Source organism: Erithacus rubecula (assembly GCF_903797595.1).
Source record: "Erithacus rubecula genome assembly, chromosome: 20".
In the NCBI taxonomy this organism is placed as follows: domain Eukaryota; kingdom Metazoa; phylum Chordata; class Aves; order Passeriformes; family Muscicapidae; genus Erithacus; species Erithacus rubecula.
Window position 1 is genome coordinate 2,908,040 of NC_136672.1, and position 18,919 is coordinate 2,926,958.

General features: G+C 37.4%; 1 protein-coding gene across 7 annotated transcripts in view; it reads left to right on the plus strand.

Annotated features, from left to right (window-relative positions):
* The first annotated feature begins 317 nt into the window (after positions 1 to 317).
* B3GNTL1 (UDP-GlcNAc:betaGal beta-1,3-N-acetylglucosaminyltransferase like 1) overlaps positions 318 to 18,919 on the plus strand; it is a 105,929-nt gene continuing 87,327 nt past the window's right edge. For 3 of the 7 annotated variants that reach the window (XM_079323524.1, XM_079323523.1, XM_079323528.1), the window contains exons 1-5: positions 318 to 440; positions 3,646 to 3,762; positions 3,877 to 3,976; positions 8,995 to 9,059; positions 17,253 to 17,318. In XM_079323524.1, the coding sequence (XP_079179650.1) occupies positions 390 to 440; positions 3,646 to 3,762; positions 3,877 to 3,976; positions 8,995 to 9,059; positions 17,253 to 17,318 (399 nt within the window). In that variant the 5' untranslated portion in view covers positions 318 to 389. The remainder of the gene's footprint in view (positions 441 to 3,645; positions 3,763 to 3,876; positions 3,977 to 8,994; positions 9,060 to 17,252; positions 17,319 to 18,919) is intronic. The other 4 variants (XM_079323526.1, XM_079323529.1, XM_079323525.1 and 1 more) reach the window with 3 other exon arrangements.

The window sequence follows — 18,919 nt, forward strand, 5'->3', positions numbered from 1 at the left end:
AGAGAGAAAACCCTGCAGGAGTGTGCCTCTCCTTTATTGGAATAAAGTTGCAGGACTCCTCTCCTTTGTGGACACTGGTTTTGCATAGCGTGATTTTCCGTAAGAGTGTATCCACAGGAAGGGCCGGGGGTCCCCTCACGGACTGGGGCCGGAACCAGAGCCAGGGCCGGGGGTTCCCTCATGGGCCGGGCCGGGCCCCACACGAGCCGGGGCCGGGGTCCCCTCACGGGCTGGGACCGGCGCCGGGCTCCCCTCACGGGCTGGGGCTCCCCTCACGGGCAGGGACCGGGGCCGAAGCTCGCCCGCCGCCGCCAGCAGAGCCTCTTCCGGCCGCTCCTGCCGCCGTCTCTGTGGTTGTTCCTGCCGCTCCTCCCTGCGGGGCGGCGGCGATGGCGGAGCGGGGCCGAGCCGGCGGGAGCCCCGAGGGGCCGGTGCAGGTGGTACGTGCGGGCGGGCCCGGGCCGGAGTGCCCGGGGCGGGCACGCAGCTGGGCGGGCCGGGGCCGGGAGGGCTCGGTGCCCGCGGCTCCTGCGGCCCGGCAGCGCTCGGGTACACGGGGCCGGCAGCGAAAGCCGGGAAACCTTCCTGCAACACTTCCTGCTTTTGTTACTTCCCGTACATATACATACATATATAGAGCATGTGTATACATATATATTTATAATCTTTTATATATGCGCACTTATGTATAAATTAAACACATAGATAAATACAGTTAAATATACAGTATCTCTCTCTATCCGTGCCCATATAGCTATATAAATAGACGTATAAAAACACAGGTATATATAAAATACTTGTTTAGAATGTGTGGAGTTCAGGAAAAACCAGGTAGGGTTACAGTGCTCAAATGCAGGTTTGATTCACAGCTCTGTTTTAAGAGTCATGTTTGGCTCATAGGCCATGAAACTCCTCTCTGTTGGATGCTGCTGTAAATCTGCCTGGGCTAATGAAATGGTAACTCTTACTCACATGATTTGTGATGCCAGAAGCACATTAGTTGTTTGCAATTTATGTCCCTAATACTCAAAATTACTTTGAGAGGGCTTTATGCTCTCTGGTTTGGTAGCAGTTTTCAAACACAGGAGGGGCTGCTTCAAGGAGAACTGGAATACCCATCTGTGCTGGGATTGGGAAGTGGGAGTTGGCATAAACTGTAGCAAAAAGGAAAACCATTCTAGGTCTCCTGCTTTTAGTGAGTGCCTTAGCAAGGTTGGTGTTTGACCCTGGAGAAAGGATTTGTCAGCAGTGACAGAGCTGGAGCTGATATTGTTTTGGGACAGAAGAAGCAGACACAGTCTCTGGAGGTTGCTACCAGCTGGCATTTTTGCTATGAGACTATGAGAAATAGTGCCCTGGTTCATGCTTTTCCCCTCTTTAAGTGGTCCAAGGATTGAATTATTCTGATACAGTCACACAACGTTAAAAATCAATTTATGACTGTCCAATTGCAACTCTTAACCCAGGGTACAAATCTAGTAAAGAACAAGGGAGAAATGAAAGTCTAGATTTTTGATTAACCCTCAAGACTAAAACTAAGCTCAGAAAACCAGTGAGCTGAGCAAGAAACTCCAATATGCAACATCAGCAATACTCTGAGGTGTTAATCCTGTTGCTAAGTACAATTATTTGTGTGGATTTGTTAATTTTAAGAAGTATCATCAACTGTTCAGCTCTGGGCCTTAGTTTGGCAGGTGTCCAGTTCTGTATGGTGGTCATGGTTCTGTGGAGTAGAATTTGCTCACACTCATGTGTTTAGGAGCATGTTAATACATTATGAGCAGTTCAGTTCAGTTATATGTGCTGCCCTTAAAGTACTTTTTTCTGCTTTCAGTTCAAACTACACAGGGAGGTCAAACATCATCTTGCTATTTTGCACTGCTGCCCTGACTTAAAACAGGAGTACACCACGGAAAAAAAGCAAAGAAGTTCCAGTTTTCAAACCAATGGCAAGCTAGTTGGTGATGGCTTAGTCAAATTTTTACTAAGTGAATCAGAAAAAACTATTGAAAAATAACTGAATTTTCTGGATGTGCAAAACTCCACAAGTTTATATTGTTGTTGGGAGAATTGTGGAACCCTTTTTTCCTGAATGAATAAGCTAGATTGGTTGGTATGAATGTGTAGGGTCATATTTTAATTGCTCTATCCAAATAAAGAATGTTAAAATCTTGAGTAAATTGAATATAGCACTTCAGAATATCAGATTTTTGCTTTTTTGTTTAGTCTCAAAGTACTAATCTGAGACAGTTCTGGAATAATCTTTTTTGTCTGCATGTTGTAATTATTGGGTAATCAGTTTCACTTTTTGATTTTTTTTTGTTTCTCTCTATTTCTCTCTCTAAACACAAGTCAAAGGCCTAATTTGCTTAAAATTTTAGAAAGCTTTTGTCATACTTCTTTTAAGAACTGTTCCATCATCCTGCCAAAAAACCAGGAGATTAATTAATTTTAGATGTTTACTATTTTATCTGGCTGTGAAATGTTATTAACTATTGTACCCTACTGGGTCCTACCTGTGTGTACATCCTTCAGTGTCCAAAAATCTGCCTTCTGATGTGTGCACCTGTGTGTATTTGTATGATGTACTCATGTTCACATGGCTCTCAGTCATGGATAATTCCATTTCATGTGTTTTGTTTCTTAGGATTCTCTCCTGCTCACAACAGGAACAAATCCTCTCTTTCTTCCAACCATGTGTTTGTGGTTACCTCACATCATGAGGAGTTTAGTTGTGTTTCTAGGGATTTCTTGAAATGTCCCATCAGATTTTTAATGAGTTACTTAAGCCCTTAAGTTCCCCATGTATAAGTAATTTTAAAAGGTTCCCCTTCTATAAGTAATTTTAACAGACTTGGGCTCTCCTTTTGCAAACACAGCCAGTGTATCTCCAGGCTGATTTTTCAGGCCTTTGCATGCTCTGAAGGAAATATGTTCTGTTTTGAGACACTGAAGGAATTTTGGGGATTGTTGGCTTTTTAGGGGTAATTAGAAAAGTGGTAGCTGAATAGATAAAGCCCTCCTGTCTGGTTTCTAACCAATTTTAAAATCTTTCAGGTATGTTTTCCTGCTCTGTGTGTACCTCTGAACAAGGGGCTGTAGGAGGAAAGCTGCAGCTGGAATGGCAGAGTATGGAACTGCATGGCAGATCAACTTCCAATGTGCTTTAGAGCACTTGTAGGTGGAATAATTTTTAAAAACTTCTCTGCAGGTTGAGGGTCCAGCTGCATATATGAGCATCTCCAATCAGGCTTGAAGAGAAATCAATGAGCAAGGTGTATTAATGGAAGACAAAAATGAGGAGTGTCTTAAGAAATGCAGGAATACTAGAAACAGATCAGGGTGATGTTACAGATGTTTCATTTGTGTGTTTGCTTCAGTGGTCTCTCTTGTTTCCTTGGATTTCTACCAAAAACCATCTTGTGGAACTTAATTTAAAAAGAAGCTTGATAGAGAAGAAAACAAATCATATATATGTAATGAAAATAAAGGTTCTTTGCCTACTTTTATATTTTTTAAGATGTAATTTTTGGTGAAAGTTAGTTTCAGGAGGATCTGCTACTTCTCCTTTTTAATAAATATTCTGTAAGTAAATAAAAATGTGCTTCCTGACAGACATGTGGATCTTTGTTTGTTTTTTTGTAGTCTATCATTGTGCCTGTTCACAACAGTGAATGCTGGTTAGATGAATGCCTAAAGTCAGTTTGGGAACAAGACTTTAAAGGAACCATGGAGCTGTCAATTTTTAATGATGCCAGTAAGGTGGGTTTAAACCTTTAAAATACTGTCCAAGTAAATATTGTCTGTGACAAGAATTTTTGAGTTGCTTCTGCATACAAATTAAAATAGCTACATCTACGTCATTATTTTTTCTAGGATGGTTCAGCTGAAATAATTGAAAAATGGAAGATCAAGTTGGAAGAAGTTGGTGTTTCAGTAATCATTGGGACCAATGATTCCTCTCAGCCTCGAGGTGGTATGTAGCTTAGTAGTGCTTTTGTGAGAGTTTGGTTCTTATTGCAGGCACCTTCTGATTTTTAGTTCAAAAAGTGTCTTTGTAGCTATTACACTGCAATGGAAAAAAAATCCACATTATTTTCTAAAGCTCTATTTGAAAACTCATTCCAATTTGAATTTGGCCCTGTTGCTTTGGGCTCTGTAGAATTTGTTTATATGTTCAAGGAAAGAAGAACTTGGCTTAGCACTTGTGTCTCTACTCTGCAAAAGCAAAAGAATTTTGCTTAATTGTAGTATACACAATGTTGTTAATGCTTACAGTTTTACTTTGGCTTTCTGATATCTGATTCATCTTCAGGATATGAGTTTTAAGAAAAAAAAATAAATTAAAAATTTCTTGCATAAAGATTTTAAAAGTAAATGCATATCTTTCAGTCCAGTAAAATATTCACTGAAATATAAAATGAATACCTTTTTGATATTGCTTCAGTGACCAAATCAAAACAGAGGTTTTAGAAGTTTTAATGGGAGCCAAAAACTCACTAAAGTCCTAAGTATTCACTCAAAGAGCTAAACCATTATGTGTAGTGAGCTGTCAAACAGGTGTATGATGTGATCCCTGTTCATTTGTATGATAATATGAATCACACCCACTGCAGGAGGTTACAGACAAATCTCTCTAAACAGATTTCCTTTTGCTTGTTTTCGTTGGTTTATGTCTAGGGGGATTTTAGCACAAAATATTCCTAAAATGTAAAATAGAAATAAGAGTCAGTTGGTTTTTGGAGAAGGTGTTGTTGAGTGACAGTAAAGTTGGAAGATCACGTCTGTATTCTGAGGAAGAGCAGCAGGACAAAGGGAGAACAGTGTGCTCACATTTTGTGCTGGAGCTGTGTTCCCAAAGTTTCTGTCATTCTGGACTTTGTTTTAGTGAATAGATTGGTAAGAATTGTTAAAACGTTGGTTCTGAGTTTGTATCTTTGAAATTATCTCTTAAGACTCACGCTTTGGAAACACTAACACAAAATGTGGACAGTTTCTGTTTTTCACTACACATCCTGTTTGTAGTGGAAAGAAACACAGGCTTGTTACAAGCCCCTCAAAATGATCTTATGCAAAAGCCCAGTTCAGAAAGTTTGATTTTCATCCCCTGTTGAGACATGCAAATAAATTGGGAGTTTATGCACTGAATTCATCTGCAACCTGGTAGAGGCCCCCTGGTTTATTTACTGTCATTTCTCCTGACTGTAGCTTTACATCTGTTTTTATATAGTTGTCAGACCTAGCAATACTGAAGTAACACAGCATAACCCTTACTATAAATATTTTTAGTATTTTAATACCTCTAGCATGAACTGGTGGTGTTTTGACAGTGCAGCTTGTAATATTAGAATTATTGGGCTGGTAATGATGAAAGGCAGACAAAATTTTTAGAGGTATTTTTTCTCTTTTGGGCAACTGATACAGCTGGAGTTGAGCAATGTCAAGAATTATTCATAATCCTGTAACTTTGTCTTCTTTTCCTTGCCTCTCCAAGGTTGGGTGATCAGTCTCTTTTCAAAATTGACTTCTTTTAGTAGTTGATGATCAAGAAACTAATGGGTTACAATTTCTTAAGTAGAGAATAATCCCAGAGGTTGTAAATTCTGATTCTTAAGATAGTTAGTAATGTTTTTGCTAATACCATCATGTTGTGTAACATATTTTCCATTTCTATAAACATTTGCTATGTCTAAAGTCTTGTTCCTACTAGAGTGTTGTATCAATTGTGTATAAACTTGGTTTTAGTTTGCCAGAACACACAAGCAGGATGGTTTTGGTTTGTTTGTGGGTTTTTTGTTGTTTTTTTTTTTTTTTTTAGAATTCTGCTGTCTGTTCACCTTTGCACTTCAGGAAACTGAACCTAAAACTGAGTTCCAGTTGTGAATTCCATTGTGCCATTAGGGATATGTCAGATTATTTTTTGGTTTAGCATAGATTTGTCAATGTTGGGGTAGCTGGAGACTGAACAGATCTTTAATAAATTAGAGGTGAGAGGGGCAGCTGTACACTATTTAAATAATAGTGTGAAATGTATAGTGCTGCTAAAAAACAAACCCAGGCTTATCCATGTGGAAGACATTCTTAGGTCACCATTGAAACAAGAACATCTTCATGGTTGTTAAATTTTAGAAGAAGGTTACTTGAAATCCATAGTATTTGTTTGCTTTTGGTGATTTACTTTCATTTTGTTAAGGACTAGGTACAACTGGAAGGAGTCTTGCCTTTAAAAGAAGATGCTTTGGTACAGAAACAATGTCCTAGTCAGGCTTCACATCTTCAACTATTTACACAAGATTAGGATTTATTTCTGATTCTTTTCCAACATGTAAAAGAAAGGGGGAGAACCTAGGCAAAAAGAAAGGGTCACTTGCCTAAAAAAAGGAAACCTTTTTCTTTCCAAGAGTGAGGAATGTTAATATCTCACTGAGGCTTAAGTTTTTACGGCTGTAACCATGGTAACAGGCTCTTTTCACCAAGTAAGCAGGCCTTACAAAACTCAGAGACCTGGCACAAACATTTCATTTTGTTCAGCAGAGTAATATTAAATAAATTTTTTCACTCATGCCAAACACGGAATTTGTTGTGGTGAAAGACTTTTTAATACCTACTTTCTTCTATGGGGAGTTATATTTATCTTCTTAATAATTTAAAAAATATGTGTATTTTCTGCTTTCTCCTCTAAAAGATATCTGGTGTATGAAAAACTTCAGGATACTTCTGTCTTAAACATAGCAAGAAATATATTCCAACTCTTTCTCATACTAGTATCAAATACTAGATATTTAGTGATTTTATTTAAACTGGTTTATTTGAAAATGAGATCTGAAATACTTCTGAAAGTTCATAGAGTAATGTAAATGGCATCTTGTAGTTGCCTTGAAGACTCCTTCACTTTCTTCTTGCATTTTTGATTCCTTGTAATTCATTATTATCCACTGAAAATAGATGAAATTTTTGGGTGTGTTAATGACAGCACTGAAATGCAAGTCCTGTAAGTTGCTATGGCTTCTGATAGTACTGATGTGTTTGATGTTGGGCACATTTAATTCTGCCCTTGGTTTTCTGCTGTTCTTTTATCTCTTTCTTTCCTCAGGATCTCTGCAGAACTGGGGGTTTGCTGCTTTGGCATGTCCAGACCTGTTGTCTTGCATCAGTTGTTTCCCACTAAAACTGCTCATGCCAGGATCCAGCTCTGCTGCTGTGGCAGCTCCTGTCTTTGCCAGCTGCTTTTTTACTGCCAGTAGGAAGGAGACTGAGAGTTACTGTATAGATGAAATTAGATATTCAGAGATCTGTAAAAGGTAGTATGTAAACATCCTGTAAAATAATAAATCCAAAAAACCCACAATGAAGAGAAGTTAAGGTGAGGATTAAAGTACATGAGAAAAAATAACACAGTTATAAGGAAGAGTCTTTATTAGTTGTGTTCTGGTAGTTGACATAATGTTCCTTGGAGGCAGTAAGAAATGCAGTCATAAGTCTTTTTCTGTACTTGGACAGCTCAGCAAAATAACCAAGGAGCACGTGCATCACAACTAAGGGAACCTTTGAGCCCAGTTAAATCTGTTTCCTGAGCAAACTTAAACTTCTAACACATAAAAAGAAAAGAGAATTACAGAACTCTGCTTTTTTTTCAAATGCAAAATCAGAAAATTTATGGATAATATTATTTAAAATTATTCTGCTCCACTTCATGGTGAGATTTTTTGGCTTTACATTTGCAGTTTTCCCCCTAAAGAGTAAAAACCCTACAGTATTGTATGTCTTCACAGTGTTTATTTTGCAGGTCAGGGTGATCTTGCTGGATTCCCTGACTTGATTCCATAAATCCTTCAAACAAAGCTTAAGTGTTACATATGTGACCAAGTGGAATCCATACAGCATTTTTCAGACTAACACTGGATATAGTGTGGGCTTTTCTCAGAATGCTGCCCAGGGCAGGAACTCAGAGGTCAGAATGTTCTTAGGTGCACCTTTTCTACCTGCAAAATTGATCCCAGGTAAACATTCCCTCCTTGTGGGTGCATTTCAGTGGTTGCTTCTGTCCCATCCTTATCTTCAGCTGTGGATTCTTGCTCCTTCCTATTCTTCTGGTTCTGCCATTTGTTTGACCCTCCAGAACAGTCATCTTCAGAAATTAAGCTGACAAAAATATTTTTTAATTTGGCTCAGCTTCCTGAAATGAATGGCTTGGTAAAACGATTCACTAAGTGTCAGGAGGTCACAAAGTAAGAGACTCTAGGTGCAAATGTGCTGTGTCTGAAGTAACATTTCAGTGTGGTCTCCATTGATGGTAAAACATATTATGGTATAAATAAGCCACCTTTGTGCTCTGTGTATGTGTCTAATAAATCAGCCTGCTTTGGCTCTCCTCTGCATTACATGTGTCTTACATAAATGGTAGGTGAAGTTTTAGTGTTTGCAAATTTTATACCTAACAAGCACCAAGGAACAGAACTTTCTGAGTCCTTCTGAGAACCTTGATGAGAAGAACAGCAATTTCTAGTCCTTCTCTGCCTCTTTTATGACTTGCTTTCCTTAAAAGGACTTTTAAGTCCTTCTTTTGGACTTAAAAGGTGAATGTATGTACAGCCAAGGATTTTCAGCATCTGCTCTTTGCAAAGGGTTGGCTTAGATCACCTTTAAAGGTCCTTTCCAGCCCAAAGCATTCTGTGATTCTTCAGGATAAGGTTCTGGTTATAATAAAACTGCCCTCTTCAAGATACACATTACTCATTATGTCTTGGGGAAGGCTGGCAAAAGTAGTCTTACTCTACTTCATTGTGGAATTCTGGTACTCACTCAGAGAAGGTGACTGACATAGGCATCCTATTTAAGTATTCATTAATTACCTTGCTTTACATATGGAAAAAAATGGTACTTTATGTGATACTGATCTTTGTGTTTTCTTGCACTTGTTCCTCACTTTATTAACATTTTAAAAGACACAACAGTAAAATCTCCTCCATGTTTTTATCTTTGCTTTCTCAACAGTTGGATTTGCTAAAAACCAAGCAGTAATTCAGAGCTCAGGAACCTATCTCTGCTTTCTGGATTCAGTAAGTTAATGCTTTTTGTCTAACTTGGTTTTGTCAATATAATCTCTCCTTTCTAATGGAGTTGCTGATTTGCTGAAAGACAAGCTGCTTCAAGGTGTTTGATTGTTAAATGTGCTGGTTACTATTTATGGCTGTAAAGTTGTATTCCAACCTGTAGAAAGCCTTACATCATTCTTTGATTGTATCAGATTTCACAAGCTGTTGTGAACAGGGCTGGGCAAGGTTGGTATTCAGGTGTTTTGAGGATTTTTCTTTCCCACATTCTTCAGAAAATTGTATTGATGAGAAACTAAGAGCTAACCTACTGGCTTTTTGATGTAAAATAGGAGACATCTCACCTTCCAACTTGAATTTTTTTTTTCCTGTCCTTTGTTGCATATCTTCTGTGAAGCCATTCAGCTCACTAACCCCCAGATAAGAATCTCACTTGGTGCAGCTGAATATGCAGAAATGGTTTCACAAAGGTGCCCAGCTGAGCAGAGGAGTGGGGCCTGTGCTGGGAGCAGGCACCAGGAGCAGGACCTTCAAGGCTCATTGATCTCCTGTAATTTCACCTGAAGATTGATTTTTTTTTCCTCTGAATTGCTACTGAACTATGGGTTAGAGTAGTAAAGGATGAACTGGCTGCTGACAGAGTAGGTTTTCAGATACAATTCAACTGAATATTATGATTGTCTGTGCTTGTTAAAAGGTGTTGTGAGAGCAGGTATGTGAAATCTGAATTTCAGATTTTCATTAGGGAAATCCATCAAACTCCATGTGTGTTATCAACCAGATAGAAGAAATTGGTTTTCGTTCATATGTTAAAATGTTGTGATTTTTTATGAAATGGAAAGGAAAAAAAGGAAAAGAAGGAACTTACATGTGATATGCAAAGTTTGGGTATTCCAGGCTTGGACAGATACCACACTGCATAGGGCATTCTAAGGAGTCTGTAGGATGAGGAATGTGTGTACTTGAGCTGGCTGAAGTTACCTGAGTCCACAAGTACATGAATAAGAAATGAATCCACTCTTATCCCATGGAGCTTTGTGTCTTCTGTCTCAAATATGTACAGCATGAAGTACTGAAGTAAATGATAGGTTAGTCTTTCTTTTCTACCCAGACAGATCTAGTTGTTTGAAAATCACTTGCAGTAAGCTGGAAAATCAAATTCTCTGAATGAAGTTCATTCATGTTTTCATAGTGATTTTTCAGAATTCTCCATTTGTTATTTACCATATACTATCATCTTCCTGCTGCTGTGTTGTCTCTTTTGGCTGACTATTGCAGGAAAACAAAACATCAGTGAAGCAACTTATAATTATTAAGGAATATAAGTGGTAATAATACTGTATTTCTGCAATATTATCATCAGCAGAAGTTTATATTTAATATTATCTTGAATTACCTGAAGTCAGTTGAGGATTTTATGGTTTACAGTATGGATAAGCTTAGGAGAAGTTACCAAGATTTTCTATTCTATGTATTTCTATTGCTTCTTCAAAATAGAGACATTCTGGACTACCAGAAGCCTAATCTTGCTACAAAAGAAATATTAAATGCCTGGCATTACTTAAATGTATTTTCTACTGTCTTTCCTTGTGACACCATTTTTTGCTGAAAACAGATCAGAGCAAATAAAATGGATGTGAAAACTGCTACAAGTCCAAAACTTGCTCAGTGTTTTGGCTGTAGTTAGTAAATGTTGTGTGATAATAGCTAGGACACAGATGTTTCCAGCTGTTTAACAACTCTGCTTCCACACACACCACCTACCTTAGTTTCAGTCACCAGTCCAGTATCCAGCTCTTTAGGAAGGAATGTTGATATCAGCTTTTTGGAATGTGCCTCAGTAATGCCAAGGAATTGACCTTCAGAAGTGCAGCCACAATTTCAGGTTTTTCTACAGGTGGAAGTGGAAAGGAATGGGGCTGGGGCTGTAGTTTGTGCACATTACAAAGAGGTGGAGAAATACATCAGTGGCTTTTTGTGCATTCCTTTGTTTTCTCTGTGAAATGAAATGAGTGGATGAGCATATTTGGGAGCATCTTTGGAAGTGCTGCCTCCAGCAAGACTGTTTTTGCTTGCTATTCCAGCTGGAGTCAAGCTGCTTGTGTTATGTCTCTCAACACAGATTTCTGAGGACAACAAACTGGGAAGAAATGTGGAAAAAAAAGGTTACAGATCTCAGAACTGTCAGAATTTGATCAGCCTTTTCTAGTATGATGTGGCAGCTGTTTGACTAACAGCTATTGTGGAGTTCTTTTACTGTGGCTGTTGATTTCACCTCCAAACTACTGAGGCATTTTTTCCCCTCTGGGAAAACAACTAGAAAAATTGAAGCTACTTAACAATTTCTTCATATTTAACATTTATAGTATGGAAAAACAAGTGTTAATTTTGCAAATATATTTCACTGTTAGCTTTTCTTCTTCAAACTGTCTGCAGTTATGACTTTATCTGCCAGTTTCATTGTACTGTAGCTGTAGTTTGTCACTTCTCTGGGGTTTGTCCCTTCCATCTTTGTTAGAAGCATTTACCCACTTGTAGCACAGCAGAACTCTTACACTAAAAATTCTGCTTTGAACTGCTGTTTTCATTGACATGCACATAAACATGCCTCTACTTGTCTGAAACTGTATTTCTTTAAAAAGGATCATGCTTTCCTTTCATCCTAATAATCTGTGTTGTTTCCAATTATTTCAGGTTTATTCAATGTGTTGTTGGAGAGTTCCTGACTGTTAAAGAAGAAACATAAAAATTGTGTCCTCTTTTGACCTGCAGTGTTTCAAACTCAGTCATAATCACTTGAGAACTTAACGTGCTTGTTATAATCTTTTGCAAAGCTCTGTTGGCAATGTATCACAATTTCAGAGATTCTCAAGCAATTCAAAGTTATGATTTTAAACCATGTTGCCACAGTGTCACTGCTTGCTGATTGTCAAAAATGCCACAGGGACACAGATAAGTTTTATTCACCAAATATGAGGGTGAGCCACACAGGATTTGTCATTCCTGTGATGGAATTGGCAGCTGCTGACCTGTGCCTTTTGGTTTGGGAGATTTGTTTGTATGATTTAAGTTGGGAATGGTAATTCTAAATTGCTGTGTGCATAATTGCTTAATTTCAAATTACATGTGTTCTTTGAGGTTCAGGTACAAGCCCACCTCTTTGAGGGGGTATTGCTAAAGGCCTTGGAGGAAGGTGGTTGGACCTTCTGTAACCAGATGTGTCAGGCACATTCATTTATAAACAGTTTTGTATTTCCAGCCTCTGTAACTTCCTGGGTTTGGAAGCATGGATTTCCTCTTCGTTGCCATCATACATTAGAGACACTAATAAGCTTCTGCAATATTCCTCCCTTCTTTCAAATTACTCTCTATTTCTTAGGAAATGAAGATGTCATCAGAGTTCATGTATTTGCTTTCTGTTGATGTTTAACTTACTGTTCCTTGGGAACTTATCCTCTGATTTAAAAACTGAAATAAGCTGTTACACAAATAGCAGGTGTGTGGATGTAGTGGTGAACTCCATTACCAGAAGAGTTGTCCATGTTTCCTAATCACTAATGAGCCCCAAAAAGTCAAAAATGCAAGTGCTTGTAGGCATCATTCCTATCACTGTTTTGTAAGGATATGCTTGTATTAAAACCAGATTAAATCCTCTGTCTGGTATGAAATGCTAAATGAGGAAGCAAGCCTTCAGAATGTGGTTGCCATAACCTCTCCCTGCATGTCTCTTCAACTATTCAGTAGTTAAATAGGATATTTAGAATTGCTGGTGAAGCTTTTACTCTTGTCTGGGTTTACTGGCTTTGCTACTGAACATCTTGTGAGTTACCTCCTTCACTTGACTGCAAACATAGCATTTTTTTTCAGTGATCTAAGTCTGAGAAAAAATCAAAGGTGATCTCCAGTGAGCACAGAAAAGCAAGATTTGGAAAGGCTTATGTCTGCATTTATTGAATGAATATACTCAGGTGGGAGCTGCTTCTACAGCAAAATTTTCCTGACCAACTAATAGCAATGCTTAATAAAAAGATTCCATAAAAGGATTATCAGGCTCATAAGAACACCACACAGATCTTCCCATGTAGACCTGTTTGTTACTATGCTCAAAAAAAAAGAAAGGTGCTCAATGCAGTCAGCTTCTTAAATTTGAAGTGTTTTCTTTGTTGTCCCCTTCTTTCTCAGTTTTATTTGGGAGTAGAAACAGAAAAGTAGCATTTTTTCTTATGATCTTGCAAGTACTGACAGATCATTAGTCTCAGGTGATTTGTGGGTGCCATTTGAGTGCCTGGTTTAATGAGTTTGATAGTGTGGGGCTGTTCAAAAAGCAGCCCCTGGAGAATGGCCTGGGATCAGGGTATTTGCTTCAGTAGAGCTGTTGACAGGCCAATTTTTGGAGGTCTCGGGCATTTCACTTCCCTGGTTCAAGGAGTTGAACAGAACAATAGCAAAGAAAGATTTTCCCTCTAGTCTGAGCAGGTGCAGGATAAATGAATGGGCCATTTGATGAATTGAAAGATTCTGGAGATGCCATATTGTTGCTCAGTGAGTGAAACGTTCCTCCCGCTGTTGCTGCTGCTTGTATTTTGCATTTCATAGCTGTAATGGAAGGAAGGTGCTGTTGGTATGGGAGTGAAGTGTATCAGCTTTCAACCTTTTTTTTTATTTTGAGCAGCAAAATATGAAGGACTTTGTAAAAGCATGAGATGCTGAATCTGTAATGTGAGCTTAAGAAAGCACCTCAATACTGAGCTATAATTAGTGTTTTGTTTTCTGTGAACTTGCCCTCGGTTGCAAACAGTAGATGTCTATTGTGCTTTGACTTGTATATTTTGTTTTACTTTCTGAACTGCAGAAGCAACAATTCTTAAGAGAAAATTATGAAGTTACCACTGTAGAGCCAAATGTGGTCCACACAGTCTCTCTGAAGAGGCCAGCTTTTTTTATTCCAAGTATATGATTAGAGAAGGCATGCATGTATTTAGCATTTATTTTAAATTTCTTTTCTTTTGTCCATTATTTCCATGGGGAAAATTTCCCTTATCCTGTTAGCTGTATATTTGCTATCTATGGGGACAACCATTAGAGACTTCCATGTGAGCAGAGAAAATTGGATTTCATTGCAAACTTCTGTTTTTGTTAAAATTATTTTTCAGTGTAAGTCACTGCTACTATTGTTATCTTCCCTACTCTCACCTAGGAAACAGAAACAAACTGAATATACTTCCCTTTTTTATACAGGCCCCTTTTTTTTTTTTTTTTTTTTTTTTTTTTTTTGTCTGAAATGAGCAAAAAATAATTTGGAAAGGTTTTGCCTGATTACTGAGGTTTTGTTCTCAGTTTTAAACCAAACAACAAAAAAAAAAACAACCCCAAACTCTGCCTGTAGAAACTGAAGTCTGGCAACACATTTGCTGAATTCAATATAAGTGCAACAACTTTGTTATAAAATTTGTGATTTTATCATGTACAGTTGGATAAAATATTTTATCACCTTAGTTTAATGCTATAGTTGCTAAAATTCCATAACTTTTTTTTAAGCTGCTCTTAATTTGTGATACAATCATTTTGGTTTTCCTCATTGTAATTTATCTTGATTTTTAAATACCAACCTTAAATCCATCTGAGTTCCCTAAGATTATTTCTTTATAAATACTTTCTGGTTTCTACTCCCTGGTTACCTTTCCAGTCATCCATTGTGAAGAATCTGTCCAAGTTGGATTTTGCAGTTACTTTTCTGGTACCAACCTGAATCCAAGCAATCTGAATGATGGTTGTATCTCATTTCTCTCTGGGGTGTGTTTTATTTTTTATGTTGTTCTTCCTCATTGTCTAATTACTTTATTATAGTATTTGGGATTATGTCTTAACTGTTATGTTCTTATTTTTCCCCATCTTTCTTTCTCCTTTCATGAGCTCAGAAGGTATCACAGAACAATACAGCAGGGCAGTGTGTGTGTAAAGCTGCTCCTAAAAACATGAGACAGAATTATTAAAAGAAATAAAGGTCATCCAGTGTAAGAGTTCATAGAGTTTTCCAGCATTAGAGAACAAAGCTGTATTAATAAAAAGAGGCATTTAGAAGTTTTTGTGGTTATAGTGCCCCCTCTTTAGCTGGAGTTTACAGAATACTGATGCTCTCTGATAGCCTAAGCCCCAGATCTGTTGAAGTGTGAGCTTTGCCAATAGCATCAAACTGACACAGTGTTTTCTTAGGGGAAAGGGGCCAGTCCTGTCAAATTGGGTGGTTGTGAAAACATGACATTGACCTCTTTGGTGCATGGGTTATTTTAATTTGGTTTGAATACTTTCCATGCTGATTTAACCTTTTGAAATCAAGTATATTATTTTTCATCTTTGTGAATGTAAGAGTTCTCTCTCTTGTGTGGGATCATGAACAGTGAGATCTTTTAGCACAAGAGCATATGTTGTATCTTTTAAAAGATGCATTGAAATTCCTGGCTTTTTGGTGTATTTTTTTCTTTTTCTTTTTTTTTGTAATTTTTTTATTTTTTTTATTTAACAAGTAAACATCTAAGGATCCTTAGCAACTGGTAAAGGAGTGAACAAAGTTCAGTTAAAATATACCTGCTATTGCCTGTATGAAAATGAGCTTTTAATTTGCAAAAATCAGCTCTGTATTTGGCACGAAGAGAAAGGTTTCTGTTTCTTCTTCTGGGAAATAGGGTAAAGGTTTTATTGGAACTCTTGCTTGATACTGGAATTCTGGTGATCTCTTGATAAAGTGGATTAGGTGGTAAATAATATCATTGTAGTTTTAAAGTAATGAGAAATCAGAAGATTTTTTTTTCTCTATTGGCTTTGAAAATCAGGAACAGCTGTCATGCTTATTACTAAACATATCCTAAATGCAAAACACAGAAAAATTCTTTTGACAACGTAGTCCTCCCATCTTTTATAAACTTAAGTGTGATAAGAGTCAGTTTTATTATTATTTTGTTTTATCTTTAACCTTGAATTGTATTAAATAGTTGGACCTACTTCTGAAACTTTTTTTATCATGCATTGTTTTGATAAAACCATAGTGGCACCTTTATAGCAAGGTCATTCAACTCTTCAAGCTGTAGATATTTAAGCACTAATATATTTTTTGTTGCTGTTGACTTGATAGGAAGCTTTAATGTGAAAGTGGTTGGAAATTCAATATTGAGGGTTTGTGCTTTAATAGGAATGTCAGAATTATTTCAGTGTGAGAAATTATTAAAAGAGTGTCTGTAGGACAGGAAATCAGGGCTCCTCTGAATTATGTTTGCCTGAAGAAATTTATTTGGAAATACTCTGAGAAGAAATAGGCTTATGTGTTAGTTTTGACCAGCATCTAAAAAAGACTGATTCTTTAAAAGGGGGGAAATATGTCACCAACATGGAAGAGAATAAAGGTAAATTTATTCAGGGGCCTAAACTTAGGGAAGAAAAATTGTGTTACAGTTTCTATAGACTGAGAAATCACTGTCTAGAAAGGATTTAATTTTGAACAGGAAATAATATAATTTTATAAGGAATCTCTCCTAACATTCTAGGCAGGATAGCAAAGTTACTGACTTTTCACAAAACAGCCTATCTTTTTGTATGTAAATAAAACAGATCTTTATGCTACAAGTGAAAGAAGTATTAACACAAAATTTAAATCTAGGTGGTGTGCTTTAAAGCCAGTGTCAATGCTAATGCATTTTATGGGTGTGCATTCCCATTTTTCTTTTTCTTTAGAACTTTCTCATTTCACAAGTACTAGTTTTTGTGCCCATGAGATATAAGATATTTTTAGATCTGAAGACCAAAGGCTTTTCATTTTCTGTGGAACAAGGTACAGCCAGATGACAGAGAACATTTCCTCATATTGCTATGTCTCAGATTTTATGGCTTTAACTGAGGGTGGTTCCTTGTCCTCACACAGCCAGTTGAGAAAGAGTTGGAGAGTTTCTTGAGAAATAAATTGTGTGGGTGCCTGTGGATGTGTGCTGAGATCACAGCACCATTGTCACGTAGTAGTTTTGATCACTTCCAGCTCCAACAGCATCGAGTTTTATCCACAAAAAGTGTCAAGTCTCTTAATATCTGTTCCATTTGCATTTCTGACTGCAAGCCAGTAAAATGATGTTAATTTAGCAACATATTCTAAAGTGTGTCAGTAGTGTACTGTGACCCTTTTTATGTTCAGTAACAGTGTGCTATTTATTCCAGGATGATGTGATGATGCCACAGCGGGTTAGGCTGCAGCACGAAGTTGCCATTCAACACCCAAACAGTGTGAGTACTTTTTTCTTGTGAGTATTTCTGGGTTTTTCTTTGACAGAGTTCCGGATACATCTTTAAAAGGATATGAAAATTTCACAGTGGGGCTGGGGGAGGCAAAGCAATAACCAGTGTATTCTTTTCCTTTATTTTTCATCCTCACACTGAATGGGAGCTTTGATTGAACTTCTTTTCTTCCTTTTATTTTCTCTGTTCAGAAAACTTGATCTCATTACAGCAGTGATACTCTTTTGCAAATAAGTATGTAGGTTTGGCTAATGTCTGTAATCTAAAGGAGAATGCCTTTTTTCATGTAGCCTAAGCCATGTGAAAAGCTGCAGAGGATTGGCTACAGCTATGGTTTATCTGCTTTTAATAATTAAGAAACTGTAAACCATAGGGAATGTTTGGGTTGTTTGCACTGATGAACTGGCCTACAGTTCAGCTGATGTTTCTCTCTGTCTGCCTGTAAAATGAAATATTATTAGAATTCCATTCTTTATTCCTGTGAAATAAACTGGCAGGAATATTCTGTGAGAGTTTTTCTCTGATCTGTAGGATTTTGGTTTTATATGATTTTCTGTGATTAGGGTCAGTGCTCTTTAGAGAGAGTTTGTGCATATGTTCTACTTACCCTAATTAATTACCTACTAATTAATATATATATTAATAACTTGTTATGGCAGTTAGTCAATATGATTGACAAAGATATTCCTTTATAAACTTGAAAACTGGGTTTGTATTCCTGTCAACAATACTCAGCAAAATCAGCCTTATAGTTTCCTGACATCTCTGACATTTTCTCTTCTGATATTTATTTCAATGTGCAAGAGGTTTCTGGGAAGGAAAGGTCAATTGGCTTGTCATGAAGGTGTTTCCTGCAGGTATCTGAACAAAACAGACAGTTTTAGGGTTATTGCTCTCTGTCAACTGAACACCTTTTGAACTTTTTGAACTCCAAAACACACTGGCTTCAAAGTAGAGATCGTTGCAGTCTTTTTAGCTGAGAACTGTCTGCCAAACAACCTGCTGCTTAGTGGTGGGAGGTGTACCTGCTCATCACAGCACCTGTATTAGGGCTCTTCTGAAATCTGATAATCTTTACAGTGGAATTTATTAAATTATAGCTTTAATAGTACCCGAGTAGCAGTTAACCTAACTCGCATTACAAACACAATAAAATGATAAATCAAAAGTTGTTTTTGTTCTGATTTTAATCAGTTCATGTAATTCTGCAGTCAGATGCCATAAAACCAGAAAGGCAAGTTGATCCAGTATGCTTGTTTTATGGAAAATAGTGCTAAGAGCTATCATGTTTCTTGCTTACATGGCTTCTAAGATGCAAATTAAGACTTTTTTAATTAGACTGAATTCAACTAAACAGTTTGTAGCCTTTTTAGAAACTTCACTTCAACTGTTTTGTTTATATTCTGTTATACTTTAATCCCCAACAACCCTCAGTATGAGCTAGTAAATGACAATCAAACAAGTAATAAAGAGGACCTGAGTAGACTGAAGGGTCATTATGATTTGTTCTAAGCAACACAAACCTGTTACTGCCATTCTAAATTCATGTGAATTTATGGTCCTGTTTCAGTTGGTACTTGTGGTGGCCT